The sequence below is a fragment of the Dermacentor andersoni genome, chromosome 4 (genome assembly GCF_023375885.2).
Source record: "Dermacentor andersoni chromosome 4, qqDerAnde1_hic_scaffold, whole genome shotgun sequence".
Classification (NCBI taxonomy): Eukaryota; Metazoa; Arthropoda; class Arachnida; order Ixodida; family Ixodidae; genus Dermacentor; species Dermacentor andersoni.
Window position 1 is genome coordinate 126,356,759 of NC_092817.1, and position 15,374 is coordinate 126,372,132.

The window sequence follows — 15,374 nt, forward strand, 5'->3', positions numbered from 1 at the left end:
TCAGATGGCCTTTAGCATAACGGCTAGTCTAGGCTAGTCTTCTAGTCTACCTCATATCACTTCCATGTTTGGCTTTCTCTATTTCTTCTTGCTCTTCACTTTTTGTGCACATGTCACTACCATATTTCGTTTACTATTTTTCTTTTTGCTAGGGTGCGATATATCCCCCAACACAATAGAAAGTAAACATCAGAGATGACTGGCAGGCAACACCTGAGGCACTTTCCAGCACTGGCAGGAATCACAGGAAGTAACACAGTGTCGAATGGAGCGAGCTAAACCGGGCCAATAGAAGCGGCGGCGAATGCGGTCGTACATGCGATACCCAAAGGTGTCCTGCTGTGGGTGCGTCATGGAGCTCAAAGAGCACAGTCCGCCGCAGATGTTTGGGCACGACAAGAAGATCAGATCCATCAGGAAGGAAGCTCCTTCGGTACAGAATGCTGCCCTGGAAAACATATCGGCGAACAGAGGCATCGGTAGGTGAAGAGCGCAGGTGCTCGGTGAGTGCTTGCAGCGATGGGTCCCGGTACTGCTCCTCAGTGATGTTAGTGAAGGCGGACACAGAGAAAATGCCGTTGGTGGTGCTACTGTCGATGTCATCAGGCTGGCCGACTGGGTAGCGGGACAGGCAATCGGCGTCCTTGTGGAGATGGCCAGATTTGTATATGACAGAATACGAATGTTCTTGTAGGCCTAACGCTCAGTGACCAAGTCGTCCTGTAGGACCTATCAGTGAGCACAACCAGCAAAGCGCGTGACAGTCTGTGACGGCTGAAAAGGGTCGGCCATATAAGTATGGGTGGAACTTTGCAACCACCCATGCTACAGCCAGACACTCACGCTGAGTGATGGAATAGTTGCGCTCGGAGGTTAAGAGGAGCCTGCTGGCATAAGCGATAACACGTTCATTGCTGCACTGACATTGTGCTAGTACTGCCCCGATTCCGTGGCTGCTGGCAAGAGGGTGTCCAACAGAAGAGTGGGGATGAAGGAGGAGAGCCTGACTAGGCTCGTTCAATCCTTCGCAGTTAGCCACATAACGTACGTGGCCGCCTTCCACGACTGTAGGCTGAGCGAACGTAACAAGATAGACGCCACCATACGCAAGGCGTATAAGGCGGCACTCGGCCTCCTCGGGAGCACGAGCACCGAAAAATTCATGGCGCTGGGAGTCCACAACACGCTGGACGAAATAGCCGAGGCACAGAGAACGGCGCAACTCGAGCGTCTCTCTGAAAGGAGAACCAGAAGACAGATACTGCGGGACCTTGGCCTCGAGCCGAGGGAAGGCAAGCAGCAGAAAGACGTACCTATACCGGATAGCATCAACAGAAAGCTCAGGGTCTGCCCAATCCCGAGGAACGTGAACCCCGAACACAACAAGGAGTGGAGGTTGGCGAGAGCCAGGGCTCTCGTCGACCTCCACGCCAGAGAAGAAGGCGCCGTCTACGTGGACGCGGCGGAGTATCGAGGGAGCAGCGATGCATACGCGGTCGTGGCTGTCGGGGCATCGACGGGTGCAACGAAGACCGCGGCGAGCGTCCGAACTCGAGAGGCGCACCGGGCGGAGGAGGTGGCCATCGCCTTGGCCGTCTCCGACCCCGGATGCACTACAGTGTTGTGTGACTCTAGAACGGCAGTGAAGAACTACACCAAGGGTAGGGTATGTAGTGAGGCTGCGCGCATACTGTGCAAGGCCGAAGACATCGGACGCAAAAGCGCTGTGGTGATCAAGTGGTTTCCGGCCCACATGGGCAGTGACGTGTCGGAACGCGGGAACGTGAACCACAACGAGACGGCCAACTCGGCTGCGCGAGGACTAACCAACCGCGCAGCTGCAAGCATGGCCGACTCGGAGTGTTGGTCGTGGTGCAGTGCCAAGGACAAGATGACCACCTTCAACGAAATAGTGAAGTGGTACAGACTTAACAGACAGACTATGCCGCCACCTCACCCGGGGCTTACCCGGAAGGAGGCAGTGTTATACAGGCAATTACAGACGGGGTCCCTGCTCACCCCGGTGCTAGCTAAGCATGTGTGTCCAAGCGTGTACGCGAGTGACGTGTGTAGACTGTGCGCTAAGGAGAGAGCCACCGCGGCTCACATTCTTTGGGACTGCAGCATAAATCCACAAGAAGCCAGCGAGAAGACGACAATCCTGCCGGAGCTAGAGGCGGCAACGAGGAGCTATGACCAAGATACACAACTCAAGGCCGTCCAGCAGGTCTCGGCAGCTTTAGATAGGCAGCGACCGTGCGAAACCCAAGAGAAGGGGGACAGCACCCCCAGGAAGGGGGCAGCGGCCCTCTCGGATCCGCGGAAGTAACGAGGAACCAAGGCCTCGAGGAGCACAATGCACGAGACTGACGTAGTGGCCGCGTCGCGGTAAAAGCTTGTCCTCCCTGCGTGGAGGGAGCCTAACCGACTCTGCAGGCATTTTCACTAAAGTTGTTCTCTCTCTCTGCTGGCATCGGTATGAACTTTGGCAGGGGCAGAAGCATCAAGATGGGCCATAACGGGCCCCAAGGTGAGAATGTAGTTTAGATGCGAGAACGCAGAGGCCTCGTTATTGCCCCATTTGAAAGGGGCATCTTTCTTCAAAAGCTCAGTAAGGGGTCATGTGATGGCCACGAAATTTTTCATGAAGCGGCGAAAGTACGAGCATAGGCTGATAAAGCTGTGGATGTCCTTGATACTCTTCGGAACAGGGACGCGCCTAACAGCATGGATTTTGCTGGGTCCAGTTGCACTCCGTTCACATCAACAAGGTGTCCAAGCACGGTAATCTGGCAACAGCCAAAGTGGCACTTTGTTGCATTTAGTTGCGCACCGGCTCAATGAAAAACGTCAGGAAGTGCTGAGAGGCGCTAGAGGCGTGCAGCAAACATGAGGGAGAATACTATAAGGTTGTCTAAGTAGCATAGGCATGTGGACCATTTGAAACTGCGAAGAAGGGAGTCCATCATGCGCTCAAATGTGGCCGGAGCGTTACATAGGCCGAACGGCATCACTTTGAATTGATAAAGAATGTCAAATGTTACAAAGGTGGTCTTTTCATGGTCCAGATTGTCCACGGCAATCTTCCAGTAGCCGGAGCGAAGGTCAATTGATGAGAAATAGTGAGCACTGTGGAGGCAGTCAAGGGCATCATCAATGCGAGGTAGGTGATATACGTCCTTTTTTGTAACTCTTTTAATCCACGCAAAATTGACATGAGCCATTTTTCTTTTTTGCCAGGACAACAAGTGATGCCCAAGGACTACACGATGGTTCAATAATGTTCTTGGCAAGCATTCTGCGAACTTCTTTGTGGATAACTTGACACTCAGCCGGCGATACTCTGTATGAGAGGTGATGAATAGGAGGGGCATCGCCGGTGTTTATGAGATGTCTAAAAGAAAGCTGTTGTTTGGGCCAAAGGATGATCATTAAAGTAAAGATATCGCAGTATAAAAACAGAACACGGTAGAACTCATGAGCATGCTCGGATGGCAAGTCGGGCGCAATCATTCTTTGTAAGTCGGTAATAATATTACAAGTGAAAACTGCTCCAGCTAAGGTTAAGAAGTTCCTGATGTTTCAGGATCGGTGCGGTCTCTTCTTCAGGGGGCGACTGAAGCGGCTAAAGAAACAGCATCCTTTGAGCTTCTGCCTTCCTTGTGTTGTGATTCCTCCTCTTTGTAGCGTTGCAAAGGCAGTGGGTGTACAAAGGGGGCAGCGTTCCCAATGACTGATTGATGTTGCTGTGAGTACTTTGAATGTGCCTTGATTCAAGCAAGAGCCTCCTCACTGGGTTGGTCGTGGTGTTACTCACAGAGGCGCCGTCTAAATCAAGCGCATGGTCATGCTTCACACAATGTTCAGTGAGAGTGCTGCGCTGCATTTCAAGTTTCTGAACATCATTCTCGTGCTGGCGTATTATGTGAGACAAGCTTTTGGTTTCACCGATGTAAACGATGGAGCACTTAGAGCATGAGACTTTGTAAAAAATTCCCTGCCACATCTCCTAAGACAATCGGTCCTTTGGCTGCAGGAGAAACCTGGCGTGTGTGGACACTGGCTTGTGCACAACCTTGACACCTTCAACCTCGTGAACATTTTAAAAAAACCTTGACTGGAGCAGTTTTCGCTTCTAACAATACAAAGAGTACACAATTGTGATCACAACTATTACAACATTCAATTAGCTTCAGAACCCGCACAATAGACCTGGTATTCAAGCATAGTAACCTAACATTATGGCTACACTGTGAACACCATGCTGCATAGACCACAAGATGCTCTACTAATCAGTACCAAGCTATGCTATTAACAGACGCTGTCACTAATTTAGTGCCAGCTTGCATAAGCAATGCATGCTTATAAAAGTCCAAACTCACCACTGAAACCACATGAACACTTGGCCAACCTGACAAAAGAAGAAGAAGATAACACAAGTGTCACACAGATGCTCGCTCTCATCTGTATAATGCAGCTACAAACGTCTTTGCTTGATTAAGAAGTACTCATACAACACAGAAAGCTTGAATAGAAGCACAAGAGCATTCTGATCAGCTTCAGCTATCTTCAAGAAGAGTTGACATGACAATTTTTGACAGAACTTTTTGTATTATAGAAACATCAAATCAGTTTAGACCGGTAAATTATACTTTGAAAACTCTATTTTCATTCATTTCGCTGTATTATTAAAAGAGAAAATGAACATCAAAGTTACGCTTCTTAAACCTTGCGTCGTAGCTCCTGCACCTGTATGTCAGTGTGACATCACTGATCTCCGCTCATATTTAGGTTGTAGTGGCTTGCAAAAGTTCTCAAAATTGGTTCCCTCTTTTAGAATACAATGCAGTCCACCTTACCAATAAAACAATTACCTAGGCCCTAGCAAACGCTGTCAAAATTAATGATGTCAATGCAAGCTGGTTTGGGAACTTCAAGACGATGTTGCCGTCTATTGTTCTTGCGCCTTTTCCATCTTACCAAGTCTCTTCTCATGGTAAGAATGTTTTTTTGTTATTGCAGAAGGCTAATTTAGCAATACGGTTAAAACCCTTTTTCCTTTTATTTCCCTTAAATATAGATTCAAACATTATAGATCTCCAAAAAAATACTGGCAAGTGTTGGGAGAGCACCTTAATGTTTTACTATAGTACTTTTCTTTTTATAAAGAAGTTTCGGTTTGAGTATCTAATAGGTGGATGCATCATGACATGGCTTATATCAATTATTCGTACCATCCTTGACTGAGTCATGAAATTGCTCGCCTGATCACGATGTTAATGAATGTGATCCTAAAAAATTTAGAGACTTGTTAATGAAACATGTAATGTGTTAACACCTGATAGCTTTTTTATTCATTTTACTGTTTGGATAAACTTATTTGTATTTTCTACTGTTCCGTTTTTATTTTTGTTCATTTACTAAGACAGCTACTAATGATTACAAGTTACCCACCTCGCTAGCCACGCTTTTCCTCCTCAACTCATTTGCTGAGCGATCGGGGCTAAGCTCAGCAGCTTCACTGGCTCCAAGTCAGGATGTGACATTGTGTCGTCTACTTCTGGTACCTTGGAGCCAGTGCGTGAAGCCTCTCTAACCTCTCCACTAGCCGCCTGGCCGTCGATTCCCAGTGAGAGCTGTCCAAGCAGCATGCGAGTGTTCTGTCGCAGTGCCGCGCGTGTCCGGTATCCTGGCAAACGCAGCTGAACTGGGCTTGTTTGCCGAATGGGTGGAGGTGTAAAAATGTGAGCGGCCTGCTTGGTGCAGCCACCTGGTGGCACCGAGCTCAATAAGCCAAACACAGACTGATATTGCTGTAACCAAGTGTAAAAAATTTTAAGAATTTAAAAAGTCGTGTTAATGATTACACCATTGCTGAAAATTTACACTAGCAGCAAAGTAGAATACACTTGGTTACTGTTATCTTAGCCCTGTGCTTGTCTGGGTGAGCTCTGTGCCACCAGGTGGCTGCGCCCTGCAGGCCTCTGTTCTGCGCCTCCGCCCATCTTGCAAAACGGCCAGTCCACCAACGTTTAGCAGAATACCGGACTCAATAAAGCTTTCTATTGTGGCAATAATCCTCCAGCATCAAGTGACGGCCACTAACACATAGATCGTGGCACCCATCAGATACTGACAGCCTGATGCACTGCAGCCAATCTGCTCGCCTGTTGCTTTGCAGAGGGACCAATGTCGCAGCTTCACAGGTCGCCAATCACTAGGTTTGCAGCCCACAACGCAACAGGGGCAATTCATGGTCCCCGCAAAGAGAAACATTGAGGCCAACACTGATTGTGAAGCTCACAGCAACACTGAGCATGTTGTAATGGATGCAGACGACACTTGCTGCGTGCTGGCATGTGCTTGAGTGCAGTGATAAATTGTCATTGTGTATTCTCTTTCTGTTACTTCTTTTATAGAAACAAATTAACCAACATTCCAATCATTATGAACAACATTTGATCACTATAAAGTTGGAAAAATTATCGATGATGCAACCTCGATAGCCAATTGGATAGCTTGCCCGACTGACGTCAATTGCGCTAACTACGCAGATGGTAATGGGGCAGCTGAAAACTCACGAGAGCACCACTGTATTGGTCAGTAGCGATGCACATTTTTAAAATCTTATAATAAATTACACACTTTGCGTGGAGTGCTTAAATGCACCACTTAATGATCAGAAGGACGTACCCTAGCAGCTCAGTATGCTTGTACAGGATCGTCAAAATCATTCATCGCTTGACTGAAAGCACGAACCAAGTTTGAACATGTAATTTTTTCCTTCCTCACTGAAAATACCATGTGCTTGTGAGTGGTGCATGAAAATTCTATCAGTTATCATCTCTACCTCCAACTCCGGCTGCTTCTCTCTGCTTGCACAATTTAACACAATCTGCCACACGTCTTTCCACACTCTACATTTACTTTCATTACCTGGTGCAGCTCTCTGCTCACAGCACTTCTTGTTTATCTGTGCTGCTTTTCCCCTCTGTTTTGCTTTGTCATTTCACCACTTGCCACCTTTCCCTACCATGTCTTTAATTGCGTCCACTTCAATACAACTTGTCCTAACTTTCACAACTTGTCTCAGATTGAACAATTTCTGCCACTTCTTTATCAGCATTCACTCATTCAAAGATACCATATTTACTCATGTAAAACCTGCCCTTGTGCAGAGGCTCGCACCCGAACTTTGAAATGCATCATCATCATCATCATCATCAGCCTGGTTATGCCCACTGCAGGGCAAAGGCCTCTCCCATACTTCTCCAACTACCCCGGTCATGTACTAATTGTGGCCATGTTGTCCCTGCAAACTTCTTAATCTCATCCGCCCACCTAACTTTCTGCCGCCCTCTGCTACGCTTTCCTTCCCTTGGAATCCATTCCGTAACTCTTAATGACCATCGGTTATCTTCCCTCCTCATTACATGTCCGGCCCATGCCCATTTCTTTTTCTTGATTTCAACTAAGATATCATTAACTCGCGTTTGTTCCCTCACCCAATCTGCTCTTTTCTTATCCCTTAACGTTACACCTATCATTCTTCTTTCCATAGCTCGTTGCGTCGTCCTCAATTTAAGTAGAACTCTTTTCGTAATCCTCCAGGTTTCTGCCCCGTACGTGAGTACTGGTAAGACACAGCTGTTATAAACTTTTCTCTTGAGGGATAATGGCAACCTGCTGTTCATGATCTGAGAATGCCTGCCAAACACACCCCAGCCCATTCTTATTCTTCAGTCTCATGATCCGGATCCGCAGTCACTACCTGTCCTAAGTAGATGTATTCCCTTACCACTTCCAGTGCTTCACTACCTATTGTAAACTGCTGTTCCCTTCCGAGACTGTTAACCATTACTTTAGTTTTCTGTAGACTGATTTTTAGACCCACCCTTTAGCAAAAAATTTTAGCAAAAAAAAAAAAAAAGTATCGTTAATCATCACACACATACTCACGTGCTGGTTAATTCCCATAAGCTGCTACTAGATGACACTAGTTACTGTCCTCCCAACATTAGCATCATCAACATCACCATATCCTGCCAGATCCTGCAGCATATATCTACCATGCTTCGGTAGTACCGGCCATAGAGTTTCTCACTACATTACCTAAAGGGAAATCTGGCGCTGCTGCGCTGTGGTATGCATGGGAATGCCGGTATATTGTGGATTCGGATTGGCATCGTTCTCGTAGAGACAGGACACCTTGAAGACGCGCTTGGCAAGTACCATTTCGTCTGTCACCATGATTCATTTTCTACTAGAACAGCACGTGAAAAGCTGTTTTAGCTTTATTATTACGCGAAAACATGTTTTGTTTAACTATGAGAACTTGTTATTGTGTGTACGACTACATGTTTCGTAAAAAAGTATCAGCGGGCCGCTAAAGTTGGAGGACAGATGACAAGGTTCGCGCTCGCTTTAAAACAGTTGGTCGTCTGTTCTTGCTTTTCTTCGCTTGGTCATGCATCGTGGGTGAGTAAAGATGTAATATTCGTGAATGGAAACATTTTATGAAGATTTTACTTTGAGAACGCGTTATTTGCGTAGCCATATCCACGTTTTAGACGAAGCCTCTTACAACACCAGCCAACACGAGCCTCGCAGACACATATACCGTCATTCCCATGACGACACGGTGCCCCCTTAAGAAACTCCCATAGACGGTGGCGCCAGATTACCCTCTAGGTGTTATAGTGAGAAACTCTATGGTACCGGCTGTGCTAAAGCTCGTTGTTTAGCTGGACAATGGTTTCAGGCACGCGAAAAGGGCATTGTTGTAAGAGGTCTGCATGTGGATTTTGAATACATGGCATGCGATTTCGTTCTGAGACTATCATCAAGAGTTTCAAGGTAATGATCTCAAACAGTATAGATGGCATGGAGGACGACCAGTTTTGGAAGGGTGCCTATAACGCGAGCTCGTCAAACAATGAAGACAGTAGAAGGGATGAGGATGACTGAATAAAAGTGTTTGTAGTTGGCTGTGGCAGTGGTTGCATTATTCTGCATAGCAGTCAGAGTGCAATTCAAGGTTTCAGTGAGTTACCTTAAGCATCTGTTTTGTGCAAGGCCTGCACATTGTGAAAAAAAAAATTGCATGCATTACACGAGTAAATATGATATCGCGATCACACCGATGGCTTGAGAAAAGTGGCTATGGTGCGCAGGCTACTTCCTACCTGTGTGACCATTTTACACAATCCTTGCGCATGATATATCTAGTAGAACCATTCACTGTAGCAGGCATTTTCAATGCACTGATTGATTCATTTGTGTGGTTTAACATCCCAAGAAAAGAGTTAGGTAGTGAGGATGCCGGAGTGGAATGTTTGGGATTAACTTCGACCATTTGGGGTTCCTTAATGTGCATGTTAATACAAGTACACAAGCACACCTGCACTTTGTCCGAATCAAATTCTGGCCATGGCGATCAGAAATGGAACCAGTGATTTTGTTTTCATTAACAGAATGCTACAGCTAACAAGCCATAGCAGCGAGCAGTTTAAATACAGCTTTCTAAATGTGCTTAATATACAGGCTTGACACATAAATAGCACTAATGGGAGGTTATCACGCCTGCAAGTACTGCTTGCTATTTTGGGTTTTTCTCATGCGGACTACTGATATGCCCCTAAAGAAAGTGTTTCAAGAATAAAACTCTTCGGACACCATACTATTGGGGTATGAATAAAACTGCGAATTTCCTTTTTGTTTCATTACCTAACCTAACTGCCACAATTGCAGGGTGACTGCCCACCTACTGCTCGTTTAAAAAAGTCACAAAGAAAGAATGGTTAAGTGACTGTAGGGCTTTGGGAGTGACAACTTCCAGGCCATGCAAGAGCTGTGAGCAAGAACTCACCTGGTAAATTGAGAAATAGAGTATCCAAAGGAGTGCAAAGTTGATGCAGTCTCTGAAGCGTGATGACACGCAGGCCATGAAGGACATGACAATGCCTAGGAATGCCAGAAACTCGGCCATGGTGGCCACCTTGAGGCCGAAGTTTGGTGCCAGCCATATTAAGGAAGGCCTCTCAGCAGCTCGTTGGGCCAATTCTTGAGGTGGTCTGGTGTGGCTGTCTGGTGAAGGTATGAATGCATCAGTATTGATAACCAGGGGTCTAGGAAGTTTGCAGCATAAATGACAAATGCTAAAATGCTCAAAATACAGGAACAAACTTACTAAAGAGATATTGGTAAACTAGTTGGTTGACCACTGCTGTAGTAGAATAAGTTTATTGGTACCTATAGATACACAGACAACCACAGAAATTGACACACACGAGCAGCAACACACTAGACGATTTGGCGTGTCATCTCTGTAGTTGTCCAGGTGTCTGAAAGTGAGCTGCGTCTAAAACAGGAACATCGAAATGTCACACGCATGGCAGTAATGGTTTTGTGAATATATATATGCCAAGGTTTATTCTTTTCATACATTCATTCTTATTTTTACCAATGCATGCCAGAATCTTTGTGTTATCAATCAATCAATCAATCAATCAATCAATCAATCAATCAATCAATCAATCAATCAATCAATCAATCAATCAATCAATCAATACTTGACAGCAAGCAATGAGACCATGCTGCATTGCATGCTATGCAGAAAGCAGTGTGCTACAACAATTTCAGGGACCATGCAAAACCTTTGTTCTTATGTTCCAGTAGTGTGTCACATTGGAGAGCACATGATAAAAGCAAACAGAGTCTCATAAATTTGCCTTCTGTAGGCTTCATTTAACGTGCCACAGGTTAGCATTAAGCAAAGGAGCCAGAAAAGATGCTTAGTGCAGTTTGGTCAGCACCTGTAACCAAACAGGTAATAGTTTTTCACTAATTTTTGTTAGAAATGATTACAAGTGCCCTTCCAAAATTATTTGGCTGTTCTTAGAGGAAAATTTGCACACACTTAAAAGCAATTATGCAGTATAACAGGAGGTATGAAAATGCTTCCCGAGAAGGTTATAAATAAAAGAGCCAATAATTACTTACACTTATTAACAGAAGCATAACGTAAAACGTGACTTGCAATGAGAAACAAAGCTGCAGACACTGCTCTCACTTTGCCAGGGACAATACATGGGAATATCTCGTCTGACATTGCAGCTTTGCTGATGTCAAACTGATTGATGCTTTGCATTCTTGGATTTAATTAATACTGGGATATCTCACACTTCCTTAGCAAGCCACACTATATTACGATTAGCAAACAAGTGCTCTTTTAGCTCCAATTTCTCACTGGCTGACGACTACGCGCAACATTTGCACTACTGCTCAACTTGTGTGCACAGCGGCAAAGCGTGACGCTGCGTTTGTAGGGACAACAATAACATTGAAATGTGAAACTGATCAAAAGAATTATATTAACGACATACCTATAGGAATCACCGATCTTACTGGCAAGACTCCATGATCCCCATAGAGCCCTGCAAGAGCGAGAAAATAAAGCCACTGTTTATCATGACAACGAAGAGTCCGACCAGGGCTCCCGCCAATCAATGCCTTCGTGCACGTAGTAGAGAAGATTGATAACATCGTTTAAACAGATCGCTACGCGACAACGCCGAAGTAACGTTGTCATTCACGATCGAACACAGAAGTGAAAGCAAGTTCTTTAGCACTGTCTGCAAGGCAAGAACAATTACTTGTTTAAGAACAACTCGGGAGAAACTCGGCTCTAATGATTGTGTTGATCTCCGAGTACCCACCGGGCATTTGATGATAAATGGACGCAAATGCACTAAGATATACTACAGACATTGCCCAGAGAAAAGAATCTCGCGTAACACGCGTAGGCCCCATTCTGAGCCCCTCAACAACGACCGCACGGCGACGAAAGAAGTTTCGTTCAGCAGCTTCGTTTTCTTCCTGTTTCCCTTCCAGTCGCACGGGTCGTACTCGTAGACACGAAGGGTGGGTTCGCTTTCGAAAGCGCTATCGCCCCCTCGTGGTTGATAAAAATATTTTAGAGCATGCGAAGATGCGAAAGATTCCGTTTTCGCAGATTTAGTATACTTTATTTTTCCTGAAGTATATTCACAACCGTGTGTAACTGAGGTAATTAATACAAAACGAAACAAGTGTGAGCGTCCCATTGGTGGCTCTAAGCAGTAAATTAACAAGGTAGGCACAGTTGCACAATGTCTTTTTCTATGGTTGCACACCCTGATCTGCGGCTAATTTTCGTAACTAATTTTTGTATTGGTGCACGACTGCGTACACCGAGATAGAAGCCGAGATTTGATGACTATCGAGAAACGGCAAATCCGAGTTGCGACAAAATAAAACGCGGGAAAGCGTAAACTCAAAACAAAAACATTCAAAACAAACCGCTACTATGCACAATGTTCTGTTGATGCCGATGTCGGTCTCCAATGGTTTCGCTTGAATACTACTATGCCTGGCGTCACTGCAGTGGTTGCGAGTAAGTAATGTACTCACGTTTACAATTCCTCACGCCGAGTGTGAATCATCGGACTCGCTTAGCGCTCGGAGGCCTGTCTGTCACAGCGTCGTGCCCTCCCTCGCATCGCTGATCGTGTACCGACCTGTGCAAGAAAGCCGTTGGCGCGGAGTGCATTCAAAATGGCCTCGGCACGATGTCCACCGCAGGACATTCATATCTTGTTTGTAAACTTTTTTGTGCCGCCGAACCAGCGGTGCGACAGCACGGTATCTCTTTTTTGCATGCGATCGCAACGTTGTCAGGGCGCATCGAAAACTGAGACGGCACACCGAAGTGGCACAGCAAATTATGGCGGCCGATGTCTGGCGCGACGATGTGGGCGCTAAAACTTTGGCGATCGTCTTTAGCTCGTCCTTAGATCGTTTTTATATCGTTTGATGTGCTTCACCAAGAACTGACATACGCATGGACCTAAAAAAAAGTTGTGATTGTAGCTAATTCGATGCCTAAAATACTTTTCTTTCGATGTAGTCTACTCCCGGATGAAGCCGATCCCTCCTAAAATCTATGTAATGCAGTAGTTTAATTTGTTTAATGCCTGTCAGCGTCACTTGGCGTGGCCTTACGAGCCTAATCATTGCTAATAAGGGCGCGCTTACTTATTTTTACAGTGTAGTCTACGCTGTTTGACAAACACAAACTGAGTTACAGACGAACACATGCCTGCATGTACACGCCGTGACCTTTCTATATTGCGATTTGTTTCATTTATGTTTCAGCGCGCGTAAGTCACAGGTGTTTGCTTTTCGTGATCGGGGTCTGGCTTTTTCCTCTATTCCTGTCCGTTAGATTTCTGCTAGTGAAGATGCAGGTGAAGTGAGGTGACTTCGTGCACAGGCCGTCTGCCTTTAGACAGCGGACTTCAGAATCCTAGCAAAACGCAACCCTGATCTCTACGACGGCAAAAAGGTAGGTATTCGCCTCCTGATTTTGTACAATAATGGGACGCGTGGCTACGTTTTTCTTTCTTTCCATATTTGTCCCTGTCATTTGCCCTCGTAATCATTCTCTCGCGTATGAGATCTATAGGATAAGGTTTACAGTTTCTCCTCAGCACACCATGTAGCGGAGCAGCTGGCAGTAGTAGCACATACTACGACGATATTTTGCTCGAGAAATCGCCACGGCACGCAAACATGCAAATATCCTTAAAATCTGACGAGAACTCTCCGAAAGAACTCAAGATCTCTAGACCTAGGGATAAATCCCTAGGGTTGGTTGGTCTGTGGGTAGAGTGCATGGCATAGTCGATCTTCCACATGTGTGATCACTGCAATCTTTCATTGATGAGCTTTGTGCAGCATTTGTAAGGCAGTGAACGGCTTGCAGAAGTATGGTAGCGTGGTATCTTGCCTCGAAAATGCCGCGCGCCATGTTTATACATTGAAGCTATGCAGTTTGGTGTAACAAAACATTGTAGTACTGCTAATACTTCAAATCCCACATTGTTTTTTAACCAAAAAGATTGAATTGTGCACGATTTTCCCAATTTGCTTATTGTGTCAAATTTTTCTTCATAAGGCATCAATTCTAAAAATACATTGCATATGTTTTCTTTTTACTAAAATAATGAACGGGGCTAGTTAGTGCAAGTTCGTGATTGTGTTGCACAGAGTTTTAACACTAACACTGAGAGATTGAAAGAACACAAGTTGGTAGGACAAAGCACAATCCATCTGTCATTTGGCTTTGTTCTTATATCTCATTTTCTTTCATTCTTCCAGTGTTAAAACTCAGTGCAACACTATTGTGAGTTAGCTGTTATGTTTGCGGCAAAAAAAAAAAGAAAATAAGATGAAAAAGAAAATGGATTGGTGGGAAAGAAAGGAAGGTAGGTTTGTTTTGAAAAGGACACTTTTCCTCACTGCTTGCGTAATTTACAAACAATTTTGTTAAAACCCTTGAAAATAAAATGAGTGCCCAAACTAAGCTTGCACTGCCAGTAGTTGATGAGCATTGCTAATTTCTTGCAAGCAAGGTAATCTCTGCATCGTGGATAACCAGTACGCATGATGGCCTGTATTTTGGTACAAGACACTTGGATGTATGCATCTGAAGCTTAGGAGTCAAAGTGGAAATTTGCAAGGAATTCTAAATGCTACTAAATAGCAGTGTTGTATATCATCTTATTATGTAGATTGTGAACTTTTTGGCGTTTCGAAGGAGTCTAGAAGTTTGACTTGAATGGTGCAGGTATGACGTGCTGTGACCTTCACACCTATGTGCTACATGAGTGCGTGTAACTGTCACTTATGCTGATTCTGTGCATACCTTGAGTACATTTCTGCAAACTAAGGGAGTGCGAATTAACATCCAACGTTTCGGATATGAGTTACATAGTCTTTGCTATTTTTGTTCATTATTTGTGGAGAAAGTGCCTCAAATTAGAAAAAAAAAATTATTGCATCCAAGTAACGAAAGCTTAAGACATGTGCCTTGCTGGATGTGGCAAAAAAAATTTTTTTGCCACATTCTTACTTTATTTGTGAAATAACACATGAATTACCTCGAGTTAAACTAATTGAACAGGTAATTTTAAGTCTGTCATTACCCTGTCTACAGAAATTGATCAATTTGATCAACAGTTTTTCTGCACGTCATACATTCCTGTTGGAATTTTTCTACTAGCAATGTCATGCACCCTCTGAAATTACACCTGAACTTTAGCTTTTTGTAAGATTTTAGAATTTCTAGGCATATTGGGGAACCTGGAAAAGTAAATCTTCAACTGGAGGTATCTTGGAGATTAGCCTCCGGTGCTGCTGACACTTCTTCAATAACAACACTCAAAACTTGCACTTTGTTCAACTTTGCATGATAATTTTTAAATGACAGAAGCAGATAGCACACAGAAGCTTCTCTCGGGTTGTCATTTTTTTGCTCAGATGTATAGGCTGTC

At 44.8% G+C, this 15,374-nt stretch overlaps 2 protein-coding genes across 3 annotated transcripts in view; one reads left to right on the forward strand and one right to left on the reverse strand.

The window, feature by feature from the left end:
- LOC126537605 (lipase maturation factor 2-like) overlaps positions 1–11,927 on the reverse strand; it is a 64,241-nt gene extending 52,314 nt beyond the window's left edge. Inside the window, exons 1-4 of the mRNA XM_050184754.2 lie at positions 11,718–11,927; positions 11,385–11,435; positions 9,869–10,086; positions 4,383–4,411 (exon numbers count right to left, since the gene is read on the reverse strand). Of these exons, the coding sequence (XP_050040711.1) occupies positions 4,383–4,411; positions 9,869–10,086; positions 11,385–11,435; positions 11,718–11,811 (392 nt within the window). The 5' untranslated portion in view covers positions 11,812–11,927. The remainder of the gene's footprint in view (positions 1–4,382; positions 4,412–9,868; positions 10,087–11,384; positions 11,436–11,717) is intronic.
- Positions 11,928–12,151: 224 nt separating this feature from the next.
- Positions 12,152–15,374, forward strand: part of LOC126537604 (condensin-2 complex subunit H2-like) — a 92,846-nt gene continuing 89,623 nt past the window's right edge. Inside the window, exons 1-2 of one of the 2 annotated variants that reach the window (XM_055074392.2) lie at positions 12,152–12,433; positions 13,265–13,384. The gene's annotated coding sequence lies outside the window, so the exon portion shown is untranslated. The remainder of the gene's footprint in view (positions 12,434–13,264; positions 13,385–15,374) is intronic. The other variant, XM_050184753.3, reaches the window with a different exon arrangement.